The sequence below is a fragment of the Bos javanicus genome, chromosome 11 (genome assembly GCF_032452875.1).
Source record: "Bos javanicus breed banteng chromosome 11, ARS-OSU_banteng_1.0, whole genome shotgun sequence".
In the NCBI taxonomy this organism is placed as follows: domain Eukaryota; kingdom Metazoa; phylum Chordata; class Mammalia; order Artiodactyla; family Bovidae; genus Bos; species Bos javanicus.
Window position 1 is genome coordinate 80777498 of NC_083878.1, and position 25638 is coordinate 80803135.

The window sequence follows — 25638 nt, forward strand, 5'->3', positions numbered from 1 at the left end:
CTATTTCTGCTTTATTGACTATGCCAAAGCCTTTGACTGTGTGGATCACAATAAACTGTGGAAAATTTTGAAAGAGATGGGAATACCAGACCACCTGACCTGCCTCTTGAGAAATCTGTATGCAGGTCAGGAAGCAACAGTTAGAACTGGACATGGAACAACAGACTGGTTCCAAATAGGAAAAGGAGTACGTCAAGGCTATATACTGTCACCCTGCTTATTTAACTTATATGCAGAGTACATCATGAGAAACGAAGTGGAAGAAGCACAAGCTGGAATTAAGATTGCCAGGAGAAATATCAATAACCTCAGATATGCAGATGACACCACCCTTATGGCATAAAGTGAAGAGGAACTCAAAAGCCTCTTGATGAAAGTGAAAGTGGAGAGTGAAAAAGTTGGCTTAAAGCTCAACATTCAGAAAACAAAGATCATGGCATCCGGTCCCATCACTTCATGGGAAATAGATGGGGAAACAGTGTCAGACTTTATTTTTGGGGGGCTCCAAAATCACTGCAGATGGTGACTGCAGCCATGAAATTAAAAGACGCTTACTCCTTGGAAGGAAAGTTATGACTAACCTAGATAGCATATTCAAAAGCAGAGACATTACTTTGCCAACAAAGGTCCATCTAGTCAAGGCTGTGGTTTTTCCTGTGGTCATGTATGGATGTGAGAGTTGGACTGTGAAGAAGGCTGAGCACCAAAGAATTGATGCTTTTGAACTGTAGTGTTGGAGAAGACTGTTGAGAGTCCCTTGGACTGCAAGGAGATCCAACCAGTCCATTCTGAAGGAGATCAGCCCTGGGATTTCTTTGGAGGGAATGATGCCGAAGCTGAAACTCCAGTACCTTGGCCACCTCATGCGAAGAGTTGACTCATTGAAAAAGACCCTGATGCTGGGAAATATTGAAGGCAGGAGGAGAAGGGGATGACAGAGGATGAGATGGCTGGATGGCATCACTGTCTCAATGGACATGAGTCTCAGTGAAATCCGGGAGTTGGTGATGGACAGGGAGGCCTGGCGTGCTGCGGTTCATGAAGTTGCAAAGATTCGGACACAACTGAGCGACTGAACTGAAACTAGGAAGGGAATTGGGAGGGAAAAGAATAAAATACAGTTTTTCTAAAGAAAGGAGTCTTAAGTTCTTTAGGAACAAAGACTTTAGGAAAAATAGCCAGTTGCCTATCACCCAGATTTTATTTTCTAATTAACACTCCCCACCAAAAGGAATCAAGGCTCCATGGAGAAGTGATTAATAATATGGAGCTGAGCAGGGAAGGTATAGATGCCAGAAATGTAAGGAAGTGCTCCCCAAAATGTAGAGTCATGATGAAAGGACATAGGCATCTTGAAAGAGGCTCCCACTGGCAAACTGGGGGACAATTTGAGGACCACAATAAACAAGAACAGTAATAGATGGTGGAGGTTCCTTGGAGGCTGTATGGTAAAGAATCCACCTGCCAGTGCAGGAGACTCAAGTTCGATCCCTGGGTTAGGAAGATCCCCCAGAGAAAGAAATGGCAACCCACTCCAGTATTCTTGCCTGGAAAGTCCCATGAACAGAGGAGCCTGGCAGGCTACAGTCCACGTGCTCACAAAAAGTTGGACACAACTTAGCAACAACAAATGAATGATAACCCAGTGAATAAAATAGCAATCTGACTGCATCCTTATAAAAAGAATGTAAATAAATAAATAATTGAGGAAGAAGGGAAAGGTCTCCCTGACAGCAGGATGCCATCTGATAAATAAATGGAGTTTGTATTGTGTGAGGCAGTGTGTAAGGTACTGCAGATACATGACTGAGAGATTGCCCTTGCCATTTTTGCTACTATAAAGTTAGGAGGAGACAAGCTAATGAATAGGCCATTTACCACTATCTTAACACTGCTAAAGTTTAATCCTCTCAAGGGCATGATTTATGTCTTCTGTGTTAGGGTGATATTTTGTATAAATTAGTTGATTGATACATTCATATGGACTGCCTGTAATACAATGGATTTTATTCTATGTGGGACATTTTTATTCATCTTATAGATGTTTTGTTTATTATAAAATGAATTGATAAAAATATGGAGACATAAATATAAAGACAAGGACAAAATCACCTAAAATTTTACCTATTTAAACGGGCACAGTGTTAACACCCTGGCGTATTTTCATCTGGTCTTACATGCTGGTTTAAAGCTCATGCTGAATCTACAGTTCTCTAAAACTTTGTAAACTTTTTAATGTGCCCTATGTCTTTTTTTAAGGTGTTTGACTTTACGATGTAAATTGTACTTTGACAACTTATTATCTCAGCGGGCGTATTGTGGAAAAATGAATTTTGACCACAAGAATGAAACTCTTACTATATCAGTAAGTATCTTAACTCTTTCCATGTTAGTCATTAGGAGGATAACCTGCTTCATTTCTTTTTCTGGGCGGGGGGCTTCATTTCTTTTGATGATAAGTTGATCTGTTGTCATAGGAAACAAAAGAACTTATTTTTAAGTTAAAGATAGTTTTTACCAAAGTGTTGAAAATTAAATTAATTCTACTGACTAAAGCTGCTGTTGTAGCTCTTTCCCTTCCCCCCTGCGGACAACCAGATTATTTTCTTATGGTGATAATTAAGGACTTTTGTTTTCAGTGGTAAATGTTTACAATCTTTTCTCACTCCACTGGCTCCTTTTTAAAATTCATACAGCGTGTTAAATTTTGTGGGAGATTATAGAAAATCTGTAATTATTTTCAAAAGCAGTTTAACCACTAGATGTCACTAGAAATCAAGTAACAAAAGTAAAAACAACTATTTCTTGGCACTTAGAAATATTTGACAAAAAGAAACAACAATCTGGTTAACAGTAGCATCAAAAACAATAAAATACCTAGGAATAAATTAACCAAAGAAGTGAAAGCTCTATACAGTGAAAAGTATAAGACACTGACGAAAGAAATTGGCAGAGACACAAATAAATGGAAAGATAACCTTTATACGTGAATCAGAAGAGTTGATATTGTTAAAATGTCTCTACCATCCAAAGCTGTCTATAGATTCAGTGCGATCCCTATCTAAATTCCAAAGGCAGTGTTCACAAAGAGAAAAAAACAGTCATAAAACTTGAATGGAACCAGATAAGACAGTAGTTAAAGCAATCTGGAGAAGAAAGAACAGTCTGAAAGCATCACATTTCCTGATTTCAGGCTGTGTTGCAAATATGTAGTAACCAAAATAGTAACCAAAATAGACATACAGACCAGTGGAACTGAATTGTATGTTCTTGAATTGTATATTCTTGGCTTCTTTATCAAATATTAGTTTTCTGTATTTGCATGGGTTTATTTCAGGGCTCTCAAATTCTATTCCATTGGTCTATTTGTCTATTTTTATGCCAGTACTTATACTGTATGTATATTTGAAAGTTGCTCAAACAGTAGATCTCAAAAATTCTCACCGCTGAAAGAAAAAAAAAAAAGGCAACCGTGCGAGTTAATGGACATGTTCACCTTATTGTGGTGATAATCATTTTGCAATGTATATGTTTGTGTCATGTCCTATACCTCAAAGTTATGCAATGTTAAATGTTAGTTTTATCTCAATGAAACTAGGTGGAGGCAATAACGGTTTTCATTTCCCTAATATTAGTACTCTTATTAAGCTTTTAGAATTTTGGTATGTTAGACCTGGTTAAGGGGAGAAAATGTTTTCAATTAGATTTCTCACAGTAAAACAGAAGCCGCTGTTATACAGCTTATATTTTTACTTAAAATATTTTAAATGGAATAGATGTCATTTCCAAGTCACTGACTGATTTTGTTGCTCATCTTCATTTTTACTATAAATTCATCCTTTTTAAAATGGTAGCCAACCACTTCTGTAAAGAAGTTAATCTGACTTTTTTCTGCATTTTGTCTTTTGTTACCTCCTTCAAGGTTCAGCCTGGAGAAGGAAACAAAGCCGCTTTCAATGACATGCGGGCCTTATCTGGCGGTGAACGTTCGTTTTCCACGGTTTGCTTCATTCTTTCTCTGTGGTCCATCGCTGAATCTCCTTTCAGATGCCTGGATGAGTTTGATGTCTACATGGTAGTGTTAACTTTTAAATTCTCGAGTTTTTCTCTTTTTTTGGTGGTGGTTTGAAATGTGTATTTTGAAAGGAAACTATTCGTTTGTTAGTTCTTCTCAACAGAAAAGATCCTGCTCTGTCAGTTCTGTCTGTGATGACTGGTAGGGAAGAGCTAAAGAATCCCTGTTCCTTCCCTTACTAACACACCACACTGCCTGGCCCCATCCTGGACTTGTGCTCTTTTCCCTCGTTTATTATGATAAGCAGTTCACCACCCTTGCTGTGACCTTCACACCACTGTTGTCTCCTTTCCTGTTCAGCCACACTTTTCAAAAGAACAACCTCTGTAATGTGAGGAGCAAGAACATTGGACTTTGAAGTTAAAAAACTTAACATTGAGGCCTGCCTCTGTCACCAGTTACCCAGGTGACTGTGGACTCAGTATCTGTCCTCTTCAGGCCTCAGTTTCTTCATCTATAAAATAACATCCCTAGCCTTTCCTCCCTCACAGGGTTAGAGTGAGGCTCCAGTGAGGTCTGCCTCACTGTGGTTCAGGCACATCATAAGCCTCTCACTTCAGCTGTTCATCCTTCATTCACTAAACCCACTGCAATCTGAGTTTGGACTGCAGTACTGCAGCGAAACTTGTTTAGCAAGGATCATAAATGAACGTTAATTCTTTGAAGTATTTGTACCACAGACTGAGCCTCCATCTCTTGAGCTGTGTCTTCTTACGGGTTTCCACACTCCTCTTTGTTCTCAACGTGCCAGTCTGTCCCCACCACTCCAGCTCACGTGCCCTTAAATGTTTAAGGTCTTCTTTGTTTTTTACAGTGGTGTGAGTTTCCCTGGATATCATGTTCTGCCTACTCCCCCACCTGTCACACACACACACAGTCCACAGTCTGGTACCTACATTTGCTACTGTTGCTGCTAAGTCGCTTCAGTCGTGTCTGACTCTGTGCAACCCTATGGACAGCAGCCCTCCAGGCTCCTCTGTCCACAGGATTCTCCTACATTGGATTCCTACCAAATCTAAGCATCTCGTCTAACATCTCTCTTGCCCCCTGTGAGACCTCATCTAGTGAACAACCTACATCCCAAACTCAGCATGTCTGAGACTGAATTGGTTTTCCACTCAAAGCTTTTCTTTTCTTGAGTTCCTTTCTTTGATTATTCACAAATTGCCATTACCAACCCAACACCTGACTGCAACACCAGTGATTTATCTGTGATTCTTCTTTCCTTGTTACACATTAAGTCTGACCTCTGTCTCCTCTTCTATGATTTCTCCCTAGCCTCTGCTGCCTCTGTCACCTCTTCTGTCCTCAGCTCTTGCTCATTGTTTTGTTCCTTGTCCAGACTTCCAGACTTTAATCCTGTTCCTTCTCACTTTCTCCTCACCATCTTGCCAGGTTTCTGTTTCTAAAATAAATCTAATTGTGGTCACTCCCTTGTTTAAAAGTCTTTGGTTTAATTCTGTAGGGTGACTTTGAGACCCTTTATGGTACTGTATCCATCTACTTTTTCAGCTGGACTAAGCTGTTTGTGATTTTCCAAACACTGTGCCCTTCTTCCTTGTATGTCACACTCTGACTCATCTTTCAAGACTTGGTTTGGATGTCACCTTTATGTAGCTCCATACCGCCACCCTGCAGACAGGATTAGGGACTTCTCAGTTTCCTCAGCACCACTTTATATCAACTCATGCAATTGTATATTTTTATATTTTATAGTATATAATGTTCACCCACGTGGTGCTAGTGGTAGAGAATCTGCCTGGCAGTGCAGGAGACGCTAGCAACAGAGGTTTGATCTGTGGGTTGGGAGCATCCCCTGGAGTAAGAAATGGCACCCCACTACAGTATTCTTGCCTGGAAAATTCCATGGGCAAAAGAGCCTAGTGGACTATAGTCCATGGGATCACCAAAAAAAGAAGAGACAGAACTGAACACTACTACTATATAATATTCAATATATTATACACATTTTATTATTATGTATTATATTTATTTAGCTTTCATTTTGTTGCATTCTCCTATTTTCATGTCTGAATCACTCACCGAATTATTTTTTAAGTTATCAACCATGTCTTAATCATATTTCTACCTCTTAATGCCTAGTACATAATTAGGATTTTAGAAAATGCTTATTTGCAAATCAGAATTCATATTTGCAAACCACTTCAGTGGGTTTTTTCCTGTGCTCTCATTCCTGAAGATTAAGATTCCTTTGAGATTTGGATTCAAAGCTGATTCACAAATCATAGATGACGATTGCTCTTCCCATACAGTATTTTTGCCAAAATGCCATTATGCAGTCTTACCACGCATATTATTTTTCATATTTAATTCTGAATATTTCTTTCTCGTTCAGAGACTTAGAGGTTTTTAATCGGAATGACATTTTGCCTTGTTGAAATTATTCAGAAAAATGTACCCAAGTTTGGAGAACCAGTCTAAACGAAATGAATAAATATTTCTTGGTGCATTGGCAGCTTTGTTATTAAACGATAGACTTCCCTCCAGGCATTGTTTTGAAAGGACAGTATTCAGTTTGGGCAAGCCCTGGTTACTTTTGCACCTTAAGTTAGACTACAGATCTGCCAATGGAAGAATTTCTAGAAAAAGAGCCACTGAGCAGTATAGCCAGGATGCTGGGCCGTTGTCTGCCCTCCATAGTCCAGGTTCTAGACCACCATACTGTATGGCCACGTGTGGTTTCATTTGCTTGTGTTTTCATATTTGCGGAGTTTTCATGGAAGGGGAGAGATACTTCCATTTTTATCATTTTTTATTATTTAACTCAGAAGATGTAAATACAAAGTTTAATTCATTTAGTTTCACAACCTATTGTATATAAACAGGCATTTTTTCCCTATACACTGATGTGCTGTTTAACTTATTTTAATGATTCAGTTGAGAAGTTAGTCTATAAATTCGAACTTATTACTATTGTACAAATTGTAGAAGGTGATAAGAACAGAGTTTTTAAAACACCTTAATCATTGAGGGAAGATTTAAGAGATTTAATAAGTTTGAATCTGGTCACTTTTGATACCATTCTCCTAACTATTACTGTTGAAATTAGATTCACTTTGCAACAGCTAATTTTGACTATTTTCTGATTATTTTAATTGTTAACTGTATGGGAGGCAAGGAGCTATACTTAAAAATACTTAGACTATAGAAATTCCTGAAAGTTATTTTCCCTAATAATTTAGATACTGGGTTTCACAGTATGTAAGAGTTGCTTGACATTGTAGATAATGGATGATCCTTGGATAAAAATCCAAGGGTGTGTAAAATCCAAGGCTGCTTCCCCAAGAACATAATTGACACAGCAGCAGCTCTAACTTCTGTGTCTGTTCTCCAGGATATGGTTAACCGGAGGATTGCAATGGACATGATACTCAAGATGGCAGATTCCCAGCGCTTCAGACAGTTTATCCTGCTTACCCCTCAAAGCATGAGGTAACTTAAAATTTCTTCTATGAATACGTATATGTATATATATGTCAAGTATATAAAAGGAAGTAAGAAATCCTTTATATTCTTAATTTTTTAATGCAAATGCATAAGTGATCAATAAAAACAAACCCCTAAACTTATTCCAGAGATTGAAGGTAGTTTTTCCGTATTAGATATTTAAAATACTGTTTGTGTTAGCTTCCTTCCGTAATAGAGGAGGTTTTATTTGAATGTGAATATTTACTTTTTAGTATTTCTGTCTTGAATCTGCTCTTCTGTGGTAATCAGGAACCAACTAATATAAAGTAATTTTAGTAACTTAGTTAGACGAAAGAAATAATTCATAGTCTCCCTAATCTTGAATCTTATTCTGGTGACTTACAAGTCTTTCTAAATAAAGAATACTACTTTGCTATCAATCAGCATTTATTAGGTACCTGCATGGTGTCAGGCTCTGTGTCACTTAAAGTTGATATTCTTTCTCTAAAGTGGTCACTTGATCATTTGGGGGTTTAAGTTTATGACAGGAAATATTCAGGTGACTCCTTCCTGGCTAGATAAGAAGAGTAAGAGAGTTAGATGTTATATAAATCTCCTTCATTTTCTTTTTCCTCCAAAGTGAAAACTCATGCCATTAATCAGGAAGTTAATTTTTGAAAATGAAAATTTATTTCCTTCTTGTAAATTATATTTCTCCTAGAATTTCAGATATCAGACTTATATCCCCTCCCCCATTAGCAGCCATTTGACTTATATTTTCATGAGGTAGTATTAGAATTTTTTTTAATATGAAAAAGTTTACTTGGAAATTGGAGTAATTAATTTTGCTTCTTTTAGTTCACTTCCATCAAGTAAACTGATTAGAATTCTTCGAATGTCTGATCCTGAAAGAGGACAAACTACATTGCCTTTCCGACCTGTATCTCAAGAAGACGACGACGACCGGAGTTGATTTGTGACTTAATACGCCATGTCCTCATGTTGAAAGACATGTAAAGGGGAAAAGCATCCAGGACTATTTAAAGTAAAATGAAACAAGGTATTCTAAAGTAAAAGAAGCTCCTTTATGTATCTGACATTATGTATTACAAAACATGTAAATAAGACCAGCCACAACCAGCGATTTAAAATTAACAGTTATCTTACTTTGAGAAAACCCAATTTCATAGTACTGGTTTTAAATCTTTTTGTTTATTATTTTAACCATCTACTTTTATAGATTCTTTTTCAGAAGTTTCAAATTTTGTACATATGTACATGTACATATCTGTTAAGTTTGGGTTCATTTCTATAGTATTTTGTAAGAATTAAAATAAACATTTGAGCATCTGATTATATTTAGTTTTGCTTTTCCAGGATATTACATTATTCTCATGGCAGGGGGTAGGGCTGTGGGCAGGGACCAGCTTCCAGTAGATTTATTGTCTGTTTTGTGCTTATTAACGAGGAAGGACCTACACAGGACCATAGAAACCTTGGTCACAACCACTGCATCAGTTCAGTTCAGTTCAGTCGCTCAGTCGTGTCCGACTCTTTGCGACCCCATGAATCGCAGCACGCCAGGCCTCCGCATAGGTCATTGTTAATCCTGGAGCTACGATTACAGATCTGGACTATAGTTTTAATTACTGTGTTTCATCACATTTAATATGCTATTAAGGCACTTTCTCAGAGCACTAAAGCACTGCCAACTCTGACACAGTGCCTTTCCCTTAGTCCTTGACCATCAGCTACTCAGCTAAGTGTCCGATCTGTGTCGGAACCGGGTTACAACCCACTTGTGCCCCCTGACTTGCAGTGTGCTTGCTCTCTTTAGAGTCCCTTGGTTTGCAGTCCAAAGTCTCTTGAGCTCTGGCTTTGCTGAGAGGATGCAGGTCAGAGGGACTCTGCAGACCATGCTGAGAAGAAGGGCTGGGGAAACAGCCGCAGGCAGCTCCCCCTGGAGCAGAGAAGCGACCAAAAGTCAAAGGACTGGCTGCTGGGGGCGGGGTGGGGTGGAGCGGGTGTCAGTTGTGAGACACATCCTGATTTAGAGTTGTTAAGAAGTGTGCTGCTTAGAATGATAAAATAACAGCCTGTTGTAAGCAATTGTGTTTATGAACGCTTTTTTTTTTTTTTTTAAAGAAAACATGAGTAGAACGCCTGTTTGTATTCTTACGTTTGATACTAGGATTACTGCTAACCTTTTTAAAAAGACGTGCATATCCAACAAGAATTCCCTCTATTGCTAGCAGTAAATATTTATGAAGTTAAAAGGAAGTATTTTAAGAACAAGGCAGTATTTTAAAAGCAGCGACACTTCTGTAGTTACTGAGAAAAATTGGATTTTGTTTTGGGTGAGGGGAGGGAGTCGAATGTAGTCCTAAGCAGAGATCAATTGGTAAATGAGAAGTCCAAAACTGTGCTTTTGTAATCTAAGAATTTGCAGAAAGAGGAAACATGCTGAATGTTTTAAACATCCCCCACTTCCAAGACAAAGTCTGATTTTTTTAAAGTTACATTTATAATTCATTTGTATCAAAACTATTTTAACATACATGTGCTTTTTCAAATAAAAAAAAAAGTAGAATATACCAAATGCATAAACTTTTATCATCTACACAGCTTCAGTGTCTGAGTTTTTGTGGTCATTTTTTAACGTTATGGTTCTTAATACAAAATGGGAAAACTCCTCAGGTATCCAGGCATCTCTTGTTGAGCTGAAGATTTTTCATTGCTTTGGCCTTACAGAGTTTTGGTTTCAACTATCATAAGTGAAAATATTTTATATTTTCAATTAATATTCTAATTAATGATAATATTAATTAGAATAAAAAGAAATTGCTTCTTTGAAATATGTGTAACTTCTAAAATTAAGACTTTATATATATTCAAAGTCATGTTTCTGTGAATTGGGGAAGATACTGTAATTGACAAAATCAAGCCTCTTTGTGAATACTGACTTGAATGCCTCATACAGATGACTCTTCCACTCCTGATTTATCATCAGGGCACCTATGACTGAACCGAGTCATAAAGTCTTGGGAAACAAGGAAGAAATGCTTCCTTGGGCTTTTAAATCCTACCTTCTCAGAATTTTGGGGTGAAAGTTGCTCAGTTGTGTCCAACTCTGTGAGGCCATGGACTTTACAGTCCATGGAATTCTCCAAGCCAGAATACCCGAGTGGGTAGCCTTTCCCTTCTCCAGGGGATCTTCCCAACCCAGGGATCGAACCCAGGTCACCCACATTGCAGTCGGATTCCTTACCAGCTGAGCCACAAGGGAAGCCCAAGAATACTGGAGTAGATAACCTATCCCTTCTCCAGCAGATCTTCCCAACCCAGGAATTGAACTGCAGTCTCCTGCATTGCAGGCGGATTCTTTACCAACTGAGCTATGATTAAAATCATTCTCAAGTAAACCAAGATGTAAGTAATAGTGTTTCTCATACTGATGATCAATCCTAGAGATTCAGGGATCACATTCTTAAGTATTTTCCCTTCTCCCTTCTTCCCATCACCTGATGCCTTTTTGCATGTCTTCAAAATGTCTAGGCTGTTTTATGTGGAGATCTACATGTTTTATATGGAGATCTAAATTTTTATTTGGAGTTCTGCCTAAGAAAGCATTGCCTGTAACTCAAAACCTGGATCAGAATTGTTGCTGACTGTGATGAACATCAAGTGATCCAGAGTGCCTGATTAGAAAATTTCCTGAATACGAATTACATGTGGTACAAATTATGTCCTGAGTCAATAGTTATCTGGTTAGATTTTTTACTTTATTCATCTACATAGAGGCCTGTACTTTGCATCACTCAGATTTTCAGAATAGGTTTGAAACTTGTAGCTCTAAAAGTTACTGATATTTCATGATTTTGAACTAAGTACCTGTGGGCTTGAAGGTATATCAAAATATTTTTTTGTTATTATCTTTAAGGAGTTTTGTTCTTTAAAGAGTGAATATAAATTAGTTGTTTCTTTGAGTTGGCAAATGAAATTTTCTTAATTTTATATAATATCAATACCATGTGCTAGGGACTATTTTAAGCACTGGTAATCCTACTGTAATACAAAATCTACCTTCATGGAGCTTAAAGTCTAGCTAGAGAAATAGTACCACATGTTATTTCAGGGTATGGTCATTGCTATGAATAATAATAGGGTAAGGAGTTAAGATGGAGAGGAGAGGTGTTTTGGATGGAGTGTTAGGAAAAGACTTGGCAGAAGCTGATATTTAAGCAGAGGTCTGAAGTAAGAGAAGAGCCATGGAAAGATGGATGTAGGGTTGACACTTCGAGGCGAAGATGAGTGCAAAGGCCTTACTTAGTGCGAGAATGAACTTCACGTTTCAAGATCTCAAGGCCAGAACTTGGTGAGTGTAAGGAATGAAGTTCATAGGCAGACAAGTAATATGGTTTGAGGTCCTGGGCAGGTTTTCAGACCTAGTCTGGAGATCATTTTCAAAGAATCTCTCCACCTATGACAGGAGTTAGAAGGAGTTAGGAGTTTGGGCCAACGTGGAAAGAGCAAACAATCTGGAGGCTTCTGCCATGATCCAGGTGAGAGGTCACAGGGGTGACTTGGACCAGATAATGAGGATAGAAGCATTCGGATTTGAAGTTCAGAGGCAGTGGGACTTGCTGATGAGAATACTGTTGACCCTTGAACAATGCGGGAGTTCAGTTCAGTCGCTCAGTCGTGTCCAACTCTCTGTGACCCCATGAATTGCAGCACGCCAGGCCTCTCTGTCCATCACCAACTCCCGGAGTTCACTCAGACTCAACGTCCATCGAGTCAGTGATGCCATCCAGCCATCTCATCCTCTGTCGTCCCCTTCTCCCCCTGCCCCCAATCCCTCCCAGCATCAGAGTCTTTTCCAATGAGTCAACTCTTCGCATGAGGTGGCCAAAGTACTGGAGTTTCAGCTTCAGCATCAGCCCTTCCAAAGAACACCCAGAGCTGATCTTCTTTAGAATGGACTGGTTGGATCTCCTTGCAGTCCAAGGGACTCTCAAGAGTCTTCTCCAACACCACAGTTCAAAAGCATCAATTCTTCAGAGCTCAGCTTTCTTCACAGTCCAACTCTCGCATCCATACATGACCACAGGAAAAACCATAGCCTTGACTGGATGGACCTTGGTTGGTAAAGTAATGTCTCTGCTTTTGAATATGCCATCTAGGTTCTAGGTCATAACTTTCCTTCCAAGGAGTAAGTGTCTTAATTTCATGGCTGCAGTCACCATCTGCAGTGATTTTGGAGCCCAGAAAAATAAAGTCTGACACTGTTTCCACTGTTTCCCCATCTATTTCCCATCAAGTGATGGGACCAGATGCCATGATCTTCATTTTCTGAATGTTGAGCTTTAAGCCAACTTTTTCACTCTCCTCTTTCATTTTCATCAAGAGGCTCTTTAGTTCCTCTTCACTTTCTGCCATAAGGGTGGTGTCATCTACATATCTGAGGTTATTGATATTTATCCCGGCAATCTTGATTCCAGCTTGTACTTCCTCCAGCCCAGCGTTTCTCATGATGTACTCTGCATAGAAGTTAAATAAGCAGGGTGACAATATACAGCCTTGATGTACTCCTTTTCCTATTTGGAACCAGTCTGTTGTTCCATGTCCAGTTCTAACTGTTGCTTCCTGACCTGCATATAGGTTTCTCAAGAGGCAGGTCAGGTGGTCTGGTATTCCCATCTCTTTCAGAATTTTCCACAGTTTATTGTGATCCACACAGTCAAAGTCTTTGGCATAGTCAATAAAGCAGAAATAGATGTTTTTCTGGAACTCTTGCTTTTTTGATCCAGCGGATGTTGGCAATTTGATCTCTGGTTCCTTGGCCTTTCTAAAACCAGCTTGAACATCTGGAAGTTCACCGTTCACGTATTGCTGAAGCCTGGCTTGGAGAATTTTGAGCATTACTTTACTAGCGTGTGAGATGAGTGCAATTGTGCAGTAGTTTGAGCATTCTTTGGCATTGCCTTTCTTTGGGATTGGAATGAAAACTGACCTTTTCCAGTCCTGGGGCCACTGCTGAGTTTTCCAAATTTGCTGGCATGTTGGGTGCAGCACTTTCACAGCATCATCTTTCAGGATTTGAAATAGCTCAACTGGAATTCCGTCACCTCCACTAGCTTTGTTCATAGTGATGCTTTTTAAGGCCCACTTGACTTCACTTAACACGGCAGTTTAAGGCAGTCAAAAATCGTAGTTTATCATCAGCCCTCCACATTCACATTTCTACCCCTGGCATCATGGTTTGGAAAGCACTGTTGTTTAGTCACTGAGTCGTGTACAACTGCATCGTCGTGGACTGTAGCCCACCAGGCTCCTCTGTCCATGGGATTTCCCATGCAAGAACACGAGTGGGCTGCCATTTCCTTTTAGTATTTACTATTGAAAAGATCCACCGATAAGTGGGCCCACACAGTTCAAATCTGTACTGTTCAAGGGTCAGCTGTAGTGTAGAGTTGTGAGAAGAACCAAGGATCATTGGCTGGGAGTCTGGGATCTAAAAACCTGGATGAGTGATGGAGTCATTCATAGAGCTAGGGAAGATGTGGGGTAGGGGGAGAAAAATGGACAGCTGGTGGGGAGATGTAGACTGGCTCTGATTTGAGCAGGCAGTGGCGTTTGAGACAGTCATTTAGTTAATTGGGTATTTGATGGGTTACTGTACGTTGATAAATGTAAGAACTTGGGAAATGATAGCATAAGGTAAGAGTCTAGAGATCTATATTTTGCTGCAAAATGCTGGGAAGAACCCAAATTGCATGCCCAAGATATTTGGGAAACTGAATTGCTTACACAAAAGGCCCTATGGGAACTGTGTCATTTTATTTAGAAGCTAATTGACTATCATTTTCTCACTAAACCCCTACACATCCGGTGAGGTAAGGCTCTCTGAAGACGTCTGCTGAAGCGTGTGTTTTACTTCCTGACATGGTTTCTGACAGTGTAGAGGAAATAATCATCTGGCTTCTTTTTTTTTCTTTTTTTTAATCATCTGGCTTCTTTAAGAAAGTTGTTCATATTATTCATCTAGAGACTGTGATCCTGAAGGAAGGAACTACAGGGAAGATGAAGCCTTAAAACAATATGAGTCCTTTTTAGAAATAGTTTTATAGCTATTCAAGAAAAATGAAGTAATACAAGAGGAAATATGTAAACTTAGTATTTCAAACTAATGAAAGAGTTCAAGTTAGCATAAAAGTAAGACATTTGGAAGCATTTTCTTTTCAGGACAGCAGGAGTTAAAGAGCCAGTTGACGGGGTAATCAAAATAGCTGAGTGTAAGCTGAAACAGAGAACGTAGGCCACTGAATGATGAGAGGATGCCCATAACTTCTCCTTTCTCAAGGGACCACTGAGGCTGGGAGGGGCACAGGTTCCTGAGCATCCTTGTCACTGAGCTCTGTGTGTGTGTGTGTGTGTGTGTGCGCGCATGCACGCACACACACTGGGAGGGACACAGGTTCCTGAGCATCCTTGTCACTGAGGGCTGTGTGTGTGATTGTGCTGTGAGGGACACAGGTACCTGAGCATCCTTGTCACTGAGAGTGTGCGTGTGTGTGTGTGTACGTGCACGCAGTGAGGGACACAGGTTCCTGAGCATCCTTGTCACTGAGTGTGTGTGTGTGTGTGTGTGCGCGCGCGCACACACATGCTTAAATGGAACTTGATTCCAGAAATTGTCATGGCTCACCTTCAGCTCTGGTCCATGCAATACTTATTTCCTTCTACCTCCTTTCTTCATTCCCTGAGGTAGATTATATTTTTTAAAGATGACCACACAAGAGATCCCTTCCGTCATCTTCCAAAACCTTGCTTTGTAGAGTCTAATTCCCTTCTTACAGATTTGTATGTCACTTATAACCACTAGAATGACAGTATGTAAAAATGTGTTGACTTCGGTGGCTCAGTCAGAAAACGCAATGAAAAGAAAGAGAAGTCCCACCTTGGTCTCTAGAACATTCATGCCGGATCACTGTGCCTCCATGGAAGCAGTCTGACTTCCCTGAGGCTGCCACTCCATGAGGCAGCCTGAACGAGACTAGCCTGTGTTGGAAAACCACTTGGAGAAGCCCTGGAACTACATGAAGAGAAGTGCCCAGCCACCCTCAGCTGCTCCAACCCCACCAAAACCCCCGTCTCTGTCCATCTGCATGAGATCTCCAAGCCAGAACTGCCCAACGGAGTCCTTCCTGACACCCTGGCCAAACAACCATGGGAGATAATACAGTAGTTATTGTTTCAAGCCATTAAGTTTTGGGGGGATTTGTCACATAGTATTAGTAACAAACAAATTTTGGCATCTGAGAAAAGGAAAAACCAAATAAAAATGAATTTAAACCATATGGCACTGGTTGGAAGGACCTTGAAGTTTAGATTCACAAGCACATAAATTGAAAGGACCTAGAGGAAGATGCTCATGGAAGCTTAAAAGGGCCTTGGGGAGAGTGTTAGAAAATAAAGCATTTCAAGGATGCTCTTGGTGAGAGCTAAAAGAGGGAAATGCCATTGGAAGCAGGAGTGAAAAGGGGACCCTTGTTATGTACTGATGGAAAGTTGGCATAGCTGATGCCGTGGTACTAATAACATGGAAAGTAGGAAATGTACCTAATCCACTGGTGATCTAGCTGAAGAGACGTGTAGGTAGAATGTGAAAAGTTACTTCTGGTTTCTTGCTGCCTATGACAAAACATGAGAGAGGAGAGATGAACTAAAAGGTCAGCAGTTACATATAAGGAGCCAGGACTAGTTTTTATTTCCACCCTCTCCCAGATGACAACTAATTTTTACACTATGGAGAGGCTTCCGTGCAAAATAAAATTCAGGGTAGAACACTGTAAGACCCTTGCTTAGGACCTCAGAAAGACTTAAGGCAGGGCTTTTAGACCTTTTCAGACAGATAAAAGACCCCTTTTTCTGAGGGTTTGACTTTTGGGTGCTCTTCATTAAACCATAGTTAAGAATATCAGGGGTGTTGTTCCCAAGCAATCACACAATGGACCCTTGCTAATAGCATGGGTTTTATAAGTTCAGTTCAGTCACTTAGTCGTATCCAACTCTACGACCCCATGGACTCCAGCACACCAGGCTTCCATGTCCATCACCAGCTCCCGAAGCCTACTCAAATTCCTGTCCATTGCATCGGTGATGTCATCCTCTGTCATCCCCTTCTCCTCCCACCTTCTATCTTTCCCAGCATCAGGGTCTTTTAAATGAGTTGGTTCTTTGAATCAAATGGCCAAAGTATTGGAGTCTCAGCTTCAGCATCAGTCCTTCCAGTGAATATTCAGGACTGATCTCCTTTAGGATGGACTGGTTGGATCTCCTTGCAGTCCAAGGGGCTCTCAAGAGTCTTCTCCAACACTACAGTTCAAAAGCATCCATTCTTCGGTGCTCAGCTTTCTTTATAGCCCAACTCTGACATCCATACATGACTACTGGAAAAACCATAGCTTTGACTAGACGGACCTTTGTTGGCAAAGTAATGTCTCTGCTTTTTAATATGCTGTCTAGGTTGGTCATAACTTTGCCAAGGAGAAAGTGTCTTTTAATTTCATGGCTGCAGTCTCCATCTGCAGTGATTTTGGAGCCCCCAAAAATAAAGTCACTGTTTCCATTGTTTCCCCATCTATTTGCCATGAAGTAATGGGACTGGATGCCATGATCTTAGTTTTCTGAATGTTGAGTTTTAAGCCAAATTTTTCACTCTCCTCTTTCACTTTCATCAAGAGGCTCTTTAGTTCTTCCTTGCTTTCTGCCATAAGGGTGGTGTCAGCTGCATATCTGAGGTTATTGATATTTCTCCCAGCAATCTTGATTCCAGCTTGTGATTCATCCCATCTGGCATATCACACGATGTACTCTGCATATAAGTTAAATAAGCAGAGTGACAGTATACAGCCTTTTACATACTCTTTTCCCTATTTGGAACCAGTCTTTTGTTCCATGTCCAGTTCTAACTGTTGCTTCTTGACCTGCATACAGATTTCTTAGGAGGCAGGTCAGTCTGGTATTCCCATCTCTTTAAGAATTTTTCAGTTTATTGTGATCCACACAGTCAAATGGAGTAGTCAATAAAGCAAAAGTAGATGTTTTTTCTGGAACTCTCTTTCTTTCCCCATGATCCAGCAGATGTTGGCAATTTGATCTCTGGTTTTTCTCCCTTTTCTAAATCCAGCTTGAACATCTGGAAATTGATGGTTCATGTACTGTTGAAGCCTGGCTTGGAGAATTTTGAGCATTACTTTGCTAGTGTGTGAGATGAGTACAATTGTGCAGTAGTTTGAGCATTCTTTGGCATTGCCTTTCTTTGGGATTGTAATGAAAGCTGACCTTTTCCAGTCCTGTGGCCTCTGCTGAGTTTTCCAGATTTGCTGGTATATTGACTGCAGTACTTTCACAGCATCACCTTTTAGGATTTGAAATAGCTCAACTGGAATTCTATCACCTTCACTAGCTTTGTTCGTAGTAATGCTTCCTAAGGCCCACTTGACTTCCCATTCCAGGATGTCTGGCTCTAGCTGAGTGATCACACCATCGTGGTTATCTGGGTTATGAAGATGTTTTTTGTACAGTTCTTCTGTGTATTCTTACCACCTCTTCTTAATATCTTCTGCTTCTGTTAGGTCCATACCATTTCTGTCCTTTATTGTGCTCATTTTTGCATGAAATGTTCCCTTGGTATCTCTAATTTTCTTGAAGAGATCTCTAGTCTTTCCCATTCTGTTCTTTTCTTCTATTGCTTTGAACTGATCACTGAGGAAGGCTTTCTTATATCTCCTTACTATTCTTTGGAACTCTGCATTCAAATGGGCATATCTTTCCTTTTCTCCTTTGCCTTTAGCTTCTCTTCTTTTCACAGCTATTTGTAAGGCCTCGTCAGACAACCATTTTGCCTTTTTGCATTTCTTTTTCTTGGGGATGGTCTTGATCACTGCCTCTTGTACAATGTCACAAACCTCTGCCCATAGTTCTTCAGGCACTCTATCAGATCTAGGCCCTTAAATCTATTTCTCACTTCCACTGTATAATCATAAGGGATTTGATTTAGGTCACACTGAATGGTCTAGTGCTTTTCCCTGCTTTCTTCAATTTAAGTCTGAATTTGGCAATAAGGAGTTCATGATCTGAGCCACAGTCAGCTTCCAGTCTTGTTTTTGCTGACTGTATAGACCTTTTCCATCTTTGGCTGAAAAGAATATAATCAATCTGATTTCGGTATTAACCATCAGGTGATGTCCATGTGTAGAGTCTTCTCTTGTGTTGTTGGAAGTGGGTGTTTGCTATGACCAGTGTGTTCTCTTGGCAAAACTGTTAACCTTTGACCTGCTTTGTTTTGTACTCCAAGGCCAAATTTGCCTGTTACTCCAGGTATCTCTTGACTTCCTACTTTTGCATTCCAGTCCCCTCTCATAGGACTTTGTAAACTGATCCATAAAAAAACTATAAGATTTTTCTTTAAAGAATTGTATCAGCTTAGACTGAAAGAGACAGTACAAAAATAAAAACAAGTTTTTGTACTCCTGAAACCTTATGGGCAGGCAGTAAGCAGAGAAACCACTCAGCTATAAACAGGCTACTTTTTTATGAAAAAGGAAGGCTAACTCAGAAGGTAGAAACAAGAACACAAAAGGCAGAGCCAAAAGCCACGGAGAACAACCAGCAGAAAGTAGGACTGAGTCTTAATCAAGGAATTTACAAGATGTCCCTAGCTGGATGTCAGAACTGCTATGGACCAGAGACTACCTCAAGCTTTCCAGTTTCCCCTTTTCTCAAAGTGTGTCTCTACTGTAGTTATGCTTCAGTTCAGTTCAGTTGCTCAGTCGTGTCCGACTCTTTATGACCCCATGGACTACAACACGAAAGGCTTCCCTATCCATCACCAACTCTCAGAGCTTACTCAAACTCATGTCCATTGAGTTGGTGTTGCCATCCAACCATCTCATCCTCTGTTGTTCCCTTCTCCTCCTGCCCTCAATCTTTCCCAGCATAAGGGTCTTTTCAAATAAGTCAGTTCTTCCCATCAGGTGGCCAAAGGATTGGAGTTTCAGCTTCAGCATCAGTCCTTCCAAAGAATATTCAGGACTGATTTCCTTTAGGGTGGACTGGTTGGATCTCCTTGCAGTCCAAGGGACTTTCAAGAGTCTTCTCCAACACAACAGTTCAAATGCATCAATTCTTCAGCACTCAGCTTTCTTTAAAGTCCAACTCTCACATGTATACATGACCACTGGAAAAACCATAGCTTTGACTATGCTTCCCCATCCCAACATTCTATGGTGTGTAAGGCAGATGAGAAAGGGGGCGATAATTACCTATTGGTTATCCACAGGCCTTTGGATTAAAAAGAATGATCTCAATGTGCTACATCTGATGAACCAACACTGAGGAGCCTTTAGATGATGAGATCTGGGGCTTCAAGCCCACCCTGAAGTCATAATGGGATGAGACTTTTGTCGTTACTTGGGAGCAGGTGAATGCATTTTGAAGGTGGAAGAGATGGATCGTGGCTACAGGGCAGACTGTGGCCAATGGTTTTCCAAAACGGGTGGCAACAACATTGCTCCTGTTCTTCTAGAAACTTTTAAAAACCCATTAAGAAAGACATGGAATCTAATTTCCTTCTTGATTATGGGCTAGGTTTGTGACTTTCCTGTAATCAGTGGAATGCCATGGAAGTGCTACTTCATGACAATTGAGGCTAGGTCAGAAAAGACTCCAGTGTTCTTGCCTGGAGAATCCCAGGGACAGGGGAGCCTAGTGGGCTGCCATCTATGGGGTCACACAGAGTCGGACACGACTGAAGCGACTAAGCAGCAGCAGAAAAGACTATGAAACTTCCAGTTTCTTTGCAGGAATGCCTGTGGTGGAGATCTGACCCACCAGGTAAGTACTATGGCTGCTGTGAGGTCACCATGCTGTGAGGAAGCACAAACTAGCCTATGTGGAGATGCTCTGAGGTTGGAAGGGGAGAGATGCCCTCTCCACTCCAGGCTGCTCCAGGGACCTGTTTCAGCTCAAATTATCATGTGACTGCAACTGCATGAGCAGCCCCCAACCAGAAACATTCAGGTGAACCTTCTCAAATTCCCGACCCACAGTAGCTGTGAGGAATATTAAGATGATGATTTCTATTTTAAGCCATCACCGCTTGGAGAGGATAAAATGTTGTGGTACACCCCTCAACTCTAATGTGATATTTCCTTTTATTTTATGTGTCTTTAGTGTTCTTTTGTGAGAATGCATGCTTCATTTGTATGTATTATACTGTGCAACAGGTTTCACTGTTGCTCTTTCTCCCTTTCAGCATTGTTAAAACCCATGTGTGGGCGTCGGCTCCCAGCTGAAGGTAAGTAGGCCATAGGGTGAATGCACCATGTCTTACTTACCTAGTCTTCTAGTCACGAACCACTAGTCGCCTCCAGTCCCCACACCAGAAACAGAGTTGTCATAGACATGCTGGGAAAAGTCCCCATACAGACCCCTGTGAAAGCATCTTGGGCAACATACCCAGGAGTGGGGATGCTGGGTCAGAGGGCATATGTGCACTTATTCTAACCAATACTGCCAGACTGCTCTCAGCCCTCTGCAACAGTCTACTCTAGTACAGCAGTGAGGACTAAAACAAATAAGATGTTCATTTGCTGGCCCAATTTCTACATTTTATTTATTTCCCAGTGAGTCTGCTGGGAAAATAAGATCATGGCATCTGGTCCCATCATTTCATGGCAAATAGATGGGGAAACAGTGGAAACAGTGGCAGACTTTATTCTTTTGGGCTCCAAAATCACTGCAGATGGTGATTGCAGCCATGAAATTAAAAGACACTTGCTCCTTGGAAGAAAAGTTATGACCAACCTAGACAGCATATTAAAAAGCAGAGACATTACTTTGCCAACAAAGGTCCGTCTAGACAAAGCTATGGTTTTTCCTGTAGTCACATATGGATGTGAGAGTTGGACTTTAAAGAAAGCTGAGCGCCGAAGAATTGATGCTTTTGAACTGTGGTGTTGGAGAAGACTCTTGAGAGTCCCTTGGACTGCAAGAAGATCTAACCAGTCAATCCTTAAGGAAATCAGTCCTGAATATTCATTGGAAGGACTGATGCTAAGGCTGAAACTCCAGTCCTTTGGCCCCCTGATGCGAAGAACTCACTCATTTGAAAAGAACCTGATGGTGGGAAAGATTGAGGGCGGGAGGAGAAGGGGACAACAGAGAATGAGATGGTTGGATGGCATCACTGGCTTGATGGACATGAGTTTGAGTAAAATCCAGGAGTTGGTGATGGACAGGGAGGCCTGGTGTGCTGCAGTCCACGGGGTCGCAAAGAGTCAGACACGACTGAGAGACTGAACCGAACTGAACCGAGTCTGCTGGAGGGTGTGTTTTGTTCTTGTTTGTTTGGCTGCACCAAGGGGCATGGGGGATCTTAGTTCCATGAGGGATCTTAGCTCCCTGAGCAGGGATCAAACCCATGCCCCTATGGTGGAAATGTTGAGTCTTAACTGCTAGACCACCAAGGAAGACCCTGGAGAGTTTGTTTCCCCAAATACCCATGTGGCTCACTTCCGTCACTTGGGTCTTACATCAGTGTCACCTAACCAGCTTAGAGCAAACACCACTGCTGCATCCCATCGTTTTCCATCTGTCTTCACCTCTTGTGCTTTTCTTCAGAGTTCTTACAATTGGAGTGTGTGTGGTTACTGTCTGTCTCTCCCTAGAAGAATGGTGTTGGGGGCGTTATAGGTGATCAGTCAAAATTTGCTAAGAATTCATTAACTCGAGCTTGATTTCACCAAGTGCCTTTCTAAGGTGTCTTCCCAGTTCCTCGACCCTCCACCTCCACACCACCCTCAATCAGAGGAGAGAGTACTGGGGGCTCTGAATGACCCCATCTTCTCCTGCCTCCACTCTGGACTCACCAAGTACAGGGTTAAGGGCACCCGGAAGTCCTATGAGCCCTTGGGACTGTTCTTTCTGGGGGCGGAAGTGTGGTCTGGCAGGGTTTCAGGTACCACCGGTCTCCTGAGAGTTTGTGGGGAGTTTTGCTCACTCCCAGCTTCTTGCTGAATAGATGAATGGAATCGTCAGGTCCTGGTCTCAGGTCTCACTTAAGGATCCTAAGACAGACAAGGGACGAATATTTAGGAAAAAAGGCAGTCCATAAAAAGTGAACAGTTTAGCACTGTACTGTCTGATACGATGACAACTTGCTACATGGGGCAAATTAAATGCAAATTAATTAAAATGAAAAATTCAGTTTGCCAGTCATATTAGCTGAACTTGAAGTGCTCCAAAGTCACACACAACCAGTGCAGAAGTTTCCACCATCCCAGCAAGTTCTACTGGATGGTCCTGGAGAAAGAAACCGGTCTCATCCATGCTTGCTCTGAAAATGCAAACCTGCCCCTAGGGCTCTTCATGGAATCTCTGCCTTCCTTCCTCAAGCTCAAAACGGTCAGGATTTTGTTCCATCTTTAAAACCACGAGTACGTTTATGACTTGGCAAGACAGAAGGCCCCTTTTCTGCCAGCAGGACGCTTCTCACTCAGTGTGTTGTGTAAAACATAACACACAGTCACACTGAGATAGCATGTATTGTCATATAGTGAGCAGTTTTTGAGAATGAGCAAGTTTTATGTTTTATTTAAACTTGACATGCCATATTAATTTTCCCTCTTCTGAGGGCCAGGATGAAGTATTGAGAAGTCACTTTTTCCCCGTTGGTTGTCACTACGTCTTTGAATTCCCAAGTTGTGTGTTCAAAGGGAAATTTAGTACGTTTGTTGCTACCGACCCTGGATGATCATGAAACATCTGTTTCCAATTTAAAATTATGAAATAAGAACTGAGGGGAAAAGTCAAATGTTATAAATTTATTTGGGACATCTATTTCCACCTCTTTGGAAGCCTTTGAAAATTCAAGCAGAAATCAATACGCATCCATCTTTTTTTTTACTTTCAATAAATAATATCTTTGAGTATATGCACATTATAGATATATTTATGAGTCATTTAGCAGAGTTTGTAAGGTTTATACTGCATTAATTCCAACACAGCTCTTTCCAGGTTGATAGGGTGCAAATGAGGTAAGAATTAAGGCAAACCTAAAAGGCATGCAAACGTCATACATTTATATTCACTGATAATACAAGCTCTTGTGTGTGGACCATACAGAGGAGTCAAGATCTCCTCGGTGTGTCTGTCTAGTACTATTTTACAGGAGAATGGTGACACAGCTTAAAATTCAGTTACATTACCATGGGGGTCTCAGTGCTACTAACATTATGTAATCAAGGAGACACAAGCATTAGCAAAACATGAACAAGAAATCATAGAACTCTTTGCAGCACATTTCTGCCCAGGCTTTGGAGGAGGAAGGTTTTTTATGAAATGATATTACACATATCACATTGTGGCAGGTTGTCTGTTTTAGAATATATGCTTTTTAAAATTCATTAGCAAATGACATTCTCATGCACACAAGTGTTTCAAACACAAGAAGCAAGTCCATTTATAGGTAGTCCAAGCAATATCTGTGTGTGTGTGTGTGTGTGTGTGTGTTAATAGCTGCAGACTGAATGGAACATTGATACTCTTGTGCAGTCCATAGCATTGACCTCCGCTCATTTCTGAATGTCGCACTGCAGAAGTAGTACAATGGAAGGGTCGCTCTTGGCAGCTTCTTTGAATTCATCCAGTGTAATCTGGTCATCTTTGTTCTTATCCATCTTGCTGAAAATCTTGTCTACTCGTTGCTCGGGCGTGAGGCCATCCTCATTCATTTTCATCATGATCACTGTGCCCACCATTTTGTAGATAGCCTTGGGAAGACAAATAGATCATAAAGTTCACCTCGGATGGGGTAAAGAATTTAAATTTACTTCAAAGGACTCCTTAAACGCTTTTAAATAAGAGAGTGGTGTAATCAAATCGGTGTGAGTCTCATGACTAACGGGATAGAGAAGAATTTCATGACTCCTAATTTTTCGGGCTAGAGGAAGTGAGTGAAAAGAGTTGTGGTGAGACCAAGAATGACGAAAATGATGAGCTCAGTTTGGAAACTTCTGAGTTTGAGGTCAGATGGTAATCAACAAGCTCTACTCCTTGGAGATCTAGGAAAAGATGAAGTGGTCCCAGATGAAATGGACCGTAATCTGATCCCAACTAATAAGGGACTTACAATCTGTCAAGAAAGCAAGCAAGGGGCACCAGTAAAATTAAGCCCTGAAAGAAGTTAGCTGAGAGGGATCTGCGAGTCAGGGACTATCTTCATGAGTGAAAGAACAGAGTAAGATGATTCCATTTTCCATTAAACTGCACACATGTAATTCTCAAAATGGAAATGAAAGGTAGAAACGAGTTTCATTCTTAGGAAAGTGCCTTAAAATGCTCATCTACACAAAGACTTGTAGGTAAACATATAGCAGCATTTTCAATAATAGCCCTGAAGTGAAACAGCACAAATACTCAACTGGCAAAGAGATAAATAAAATACGATGCATCTGTACAATTGAATATGATTTTAGCAACAGAAAGGAATGAAATACTGACAGATGCTACAACATAGATAAATGTCCAAAAAAGTGCCAGATATAAAAGGCCAAACGTATATTGTAAGATTCCATTTATATAAATGTTCAGTGAGACAAATCCATAAAGAAAGTAGAAGGGTAGTTTTCAAAATCTGGGGATACCCATGGGCATAAGGTATCCTATTGGGAGAATAAAAATGTTCTACAATTGGATTATGATGATGGCGAGATAACCTAAACCTTAAAGGGTAAAGAAGATCTGGATGGGCCCAGAGCCCTGAAGGAAAAGGTGAAAAGCCCAGGTGGAAAGCATGGTAGAGGCCGAAGTGGCCAGTGGTGAGTGTTCAAGGGTGAGCAGCCCTGGATGGACAGTGAGGCTGCAGGGGACATGCAAGCAAATGGATGTCAGCTGGATAGCCGGATCTGTGTGCACAGCTGTGCGTGGCATGGAGGAACCTCTCTATAAAGACTTTTGACCAAATGAATGAGCAGCTCCTGAAGTACAGAGATGCTGTAAAGGCTGTATCAGTTACTGAGACTTGGTTCTGAAAAGGTGACTCAGCAAAAAGGAACCTGGAGGCAGGA

The 25638-nt window shown here is 40.7% G+C and overlaps 2 protein-coding genes across 2 annotated transcripts in view; one reads left to right on the forward strand and one right to left on the reverse strand.

Annotated features, from left to right (window-relative positions):
* Positions 1 to 9642, forward strand: part of SMC6 (structural maintenance of chromosomes 6) — a 74441-nt gene extending 64799 nt beyond the window's left edge. Inside the window, exons 24-27 of the mRNA XM_061433254.1 lie at positions 2260 to 2365; positions 3923 to 4075; positions 7431 to 7528; positions 8363 to 9642. Coding sequence (XP_061289238.1) covers positions 2260 to 2365; positions 3923 to 4075; positions 7431 to 7528; positions 8363 to 8477 — 472 coding nt within the window. The 3' untranslated portion in view covers positions 8478 to 9642. The remainder of the gene's footprint in view (positions 1 to 2259; positions 2366 to 3922; positions 4076 to 7430; positions 7529 to 8362) is intronic.
* A 13737-nt stretch (positions 9643 to 23379) lies between these two features.
* VSNL1 (visinin like 1) overlaps positions 23380 to 25638 on the reverse strand; it is a 120752-nt gene continuing 118493 nt past the window's right edge. The window contains exon 4 of the mRNA XM_061433261.1: positions 23380 to 24342. Coding sequence (XP_061289245.1) covers positions 24145 to 24342 — 198 coding nt within the window. The 3' untranslated portion in view covers positions 23380 to 24144. The remainder of the gene's footprint in view (positions 24343 to 25638) is intronic.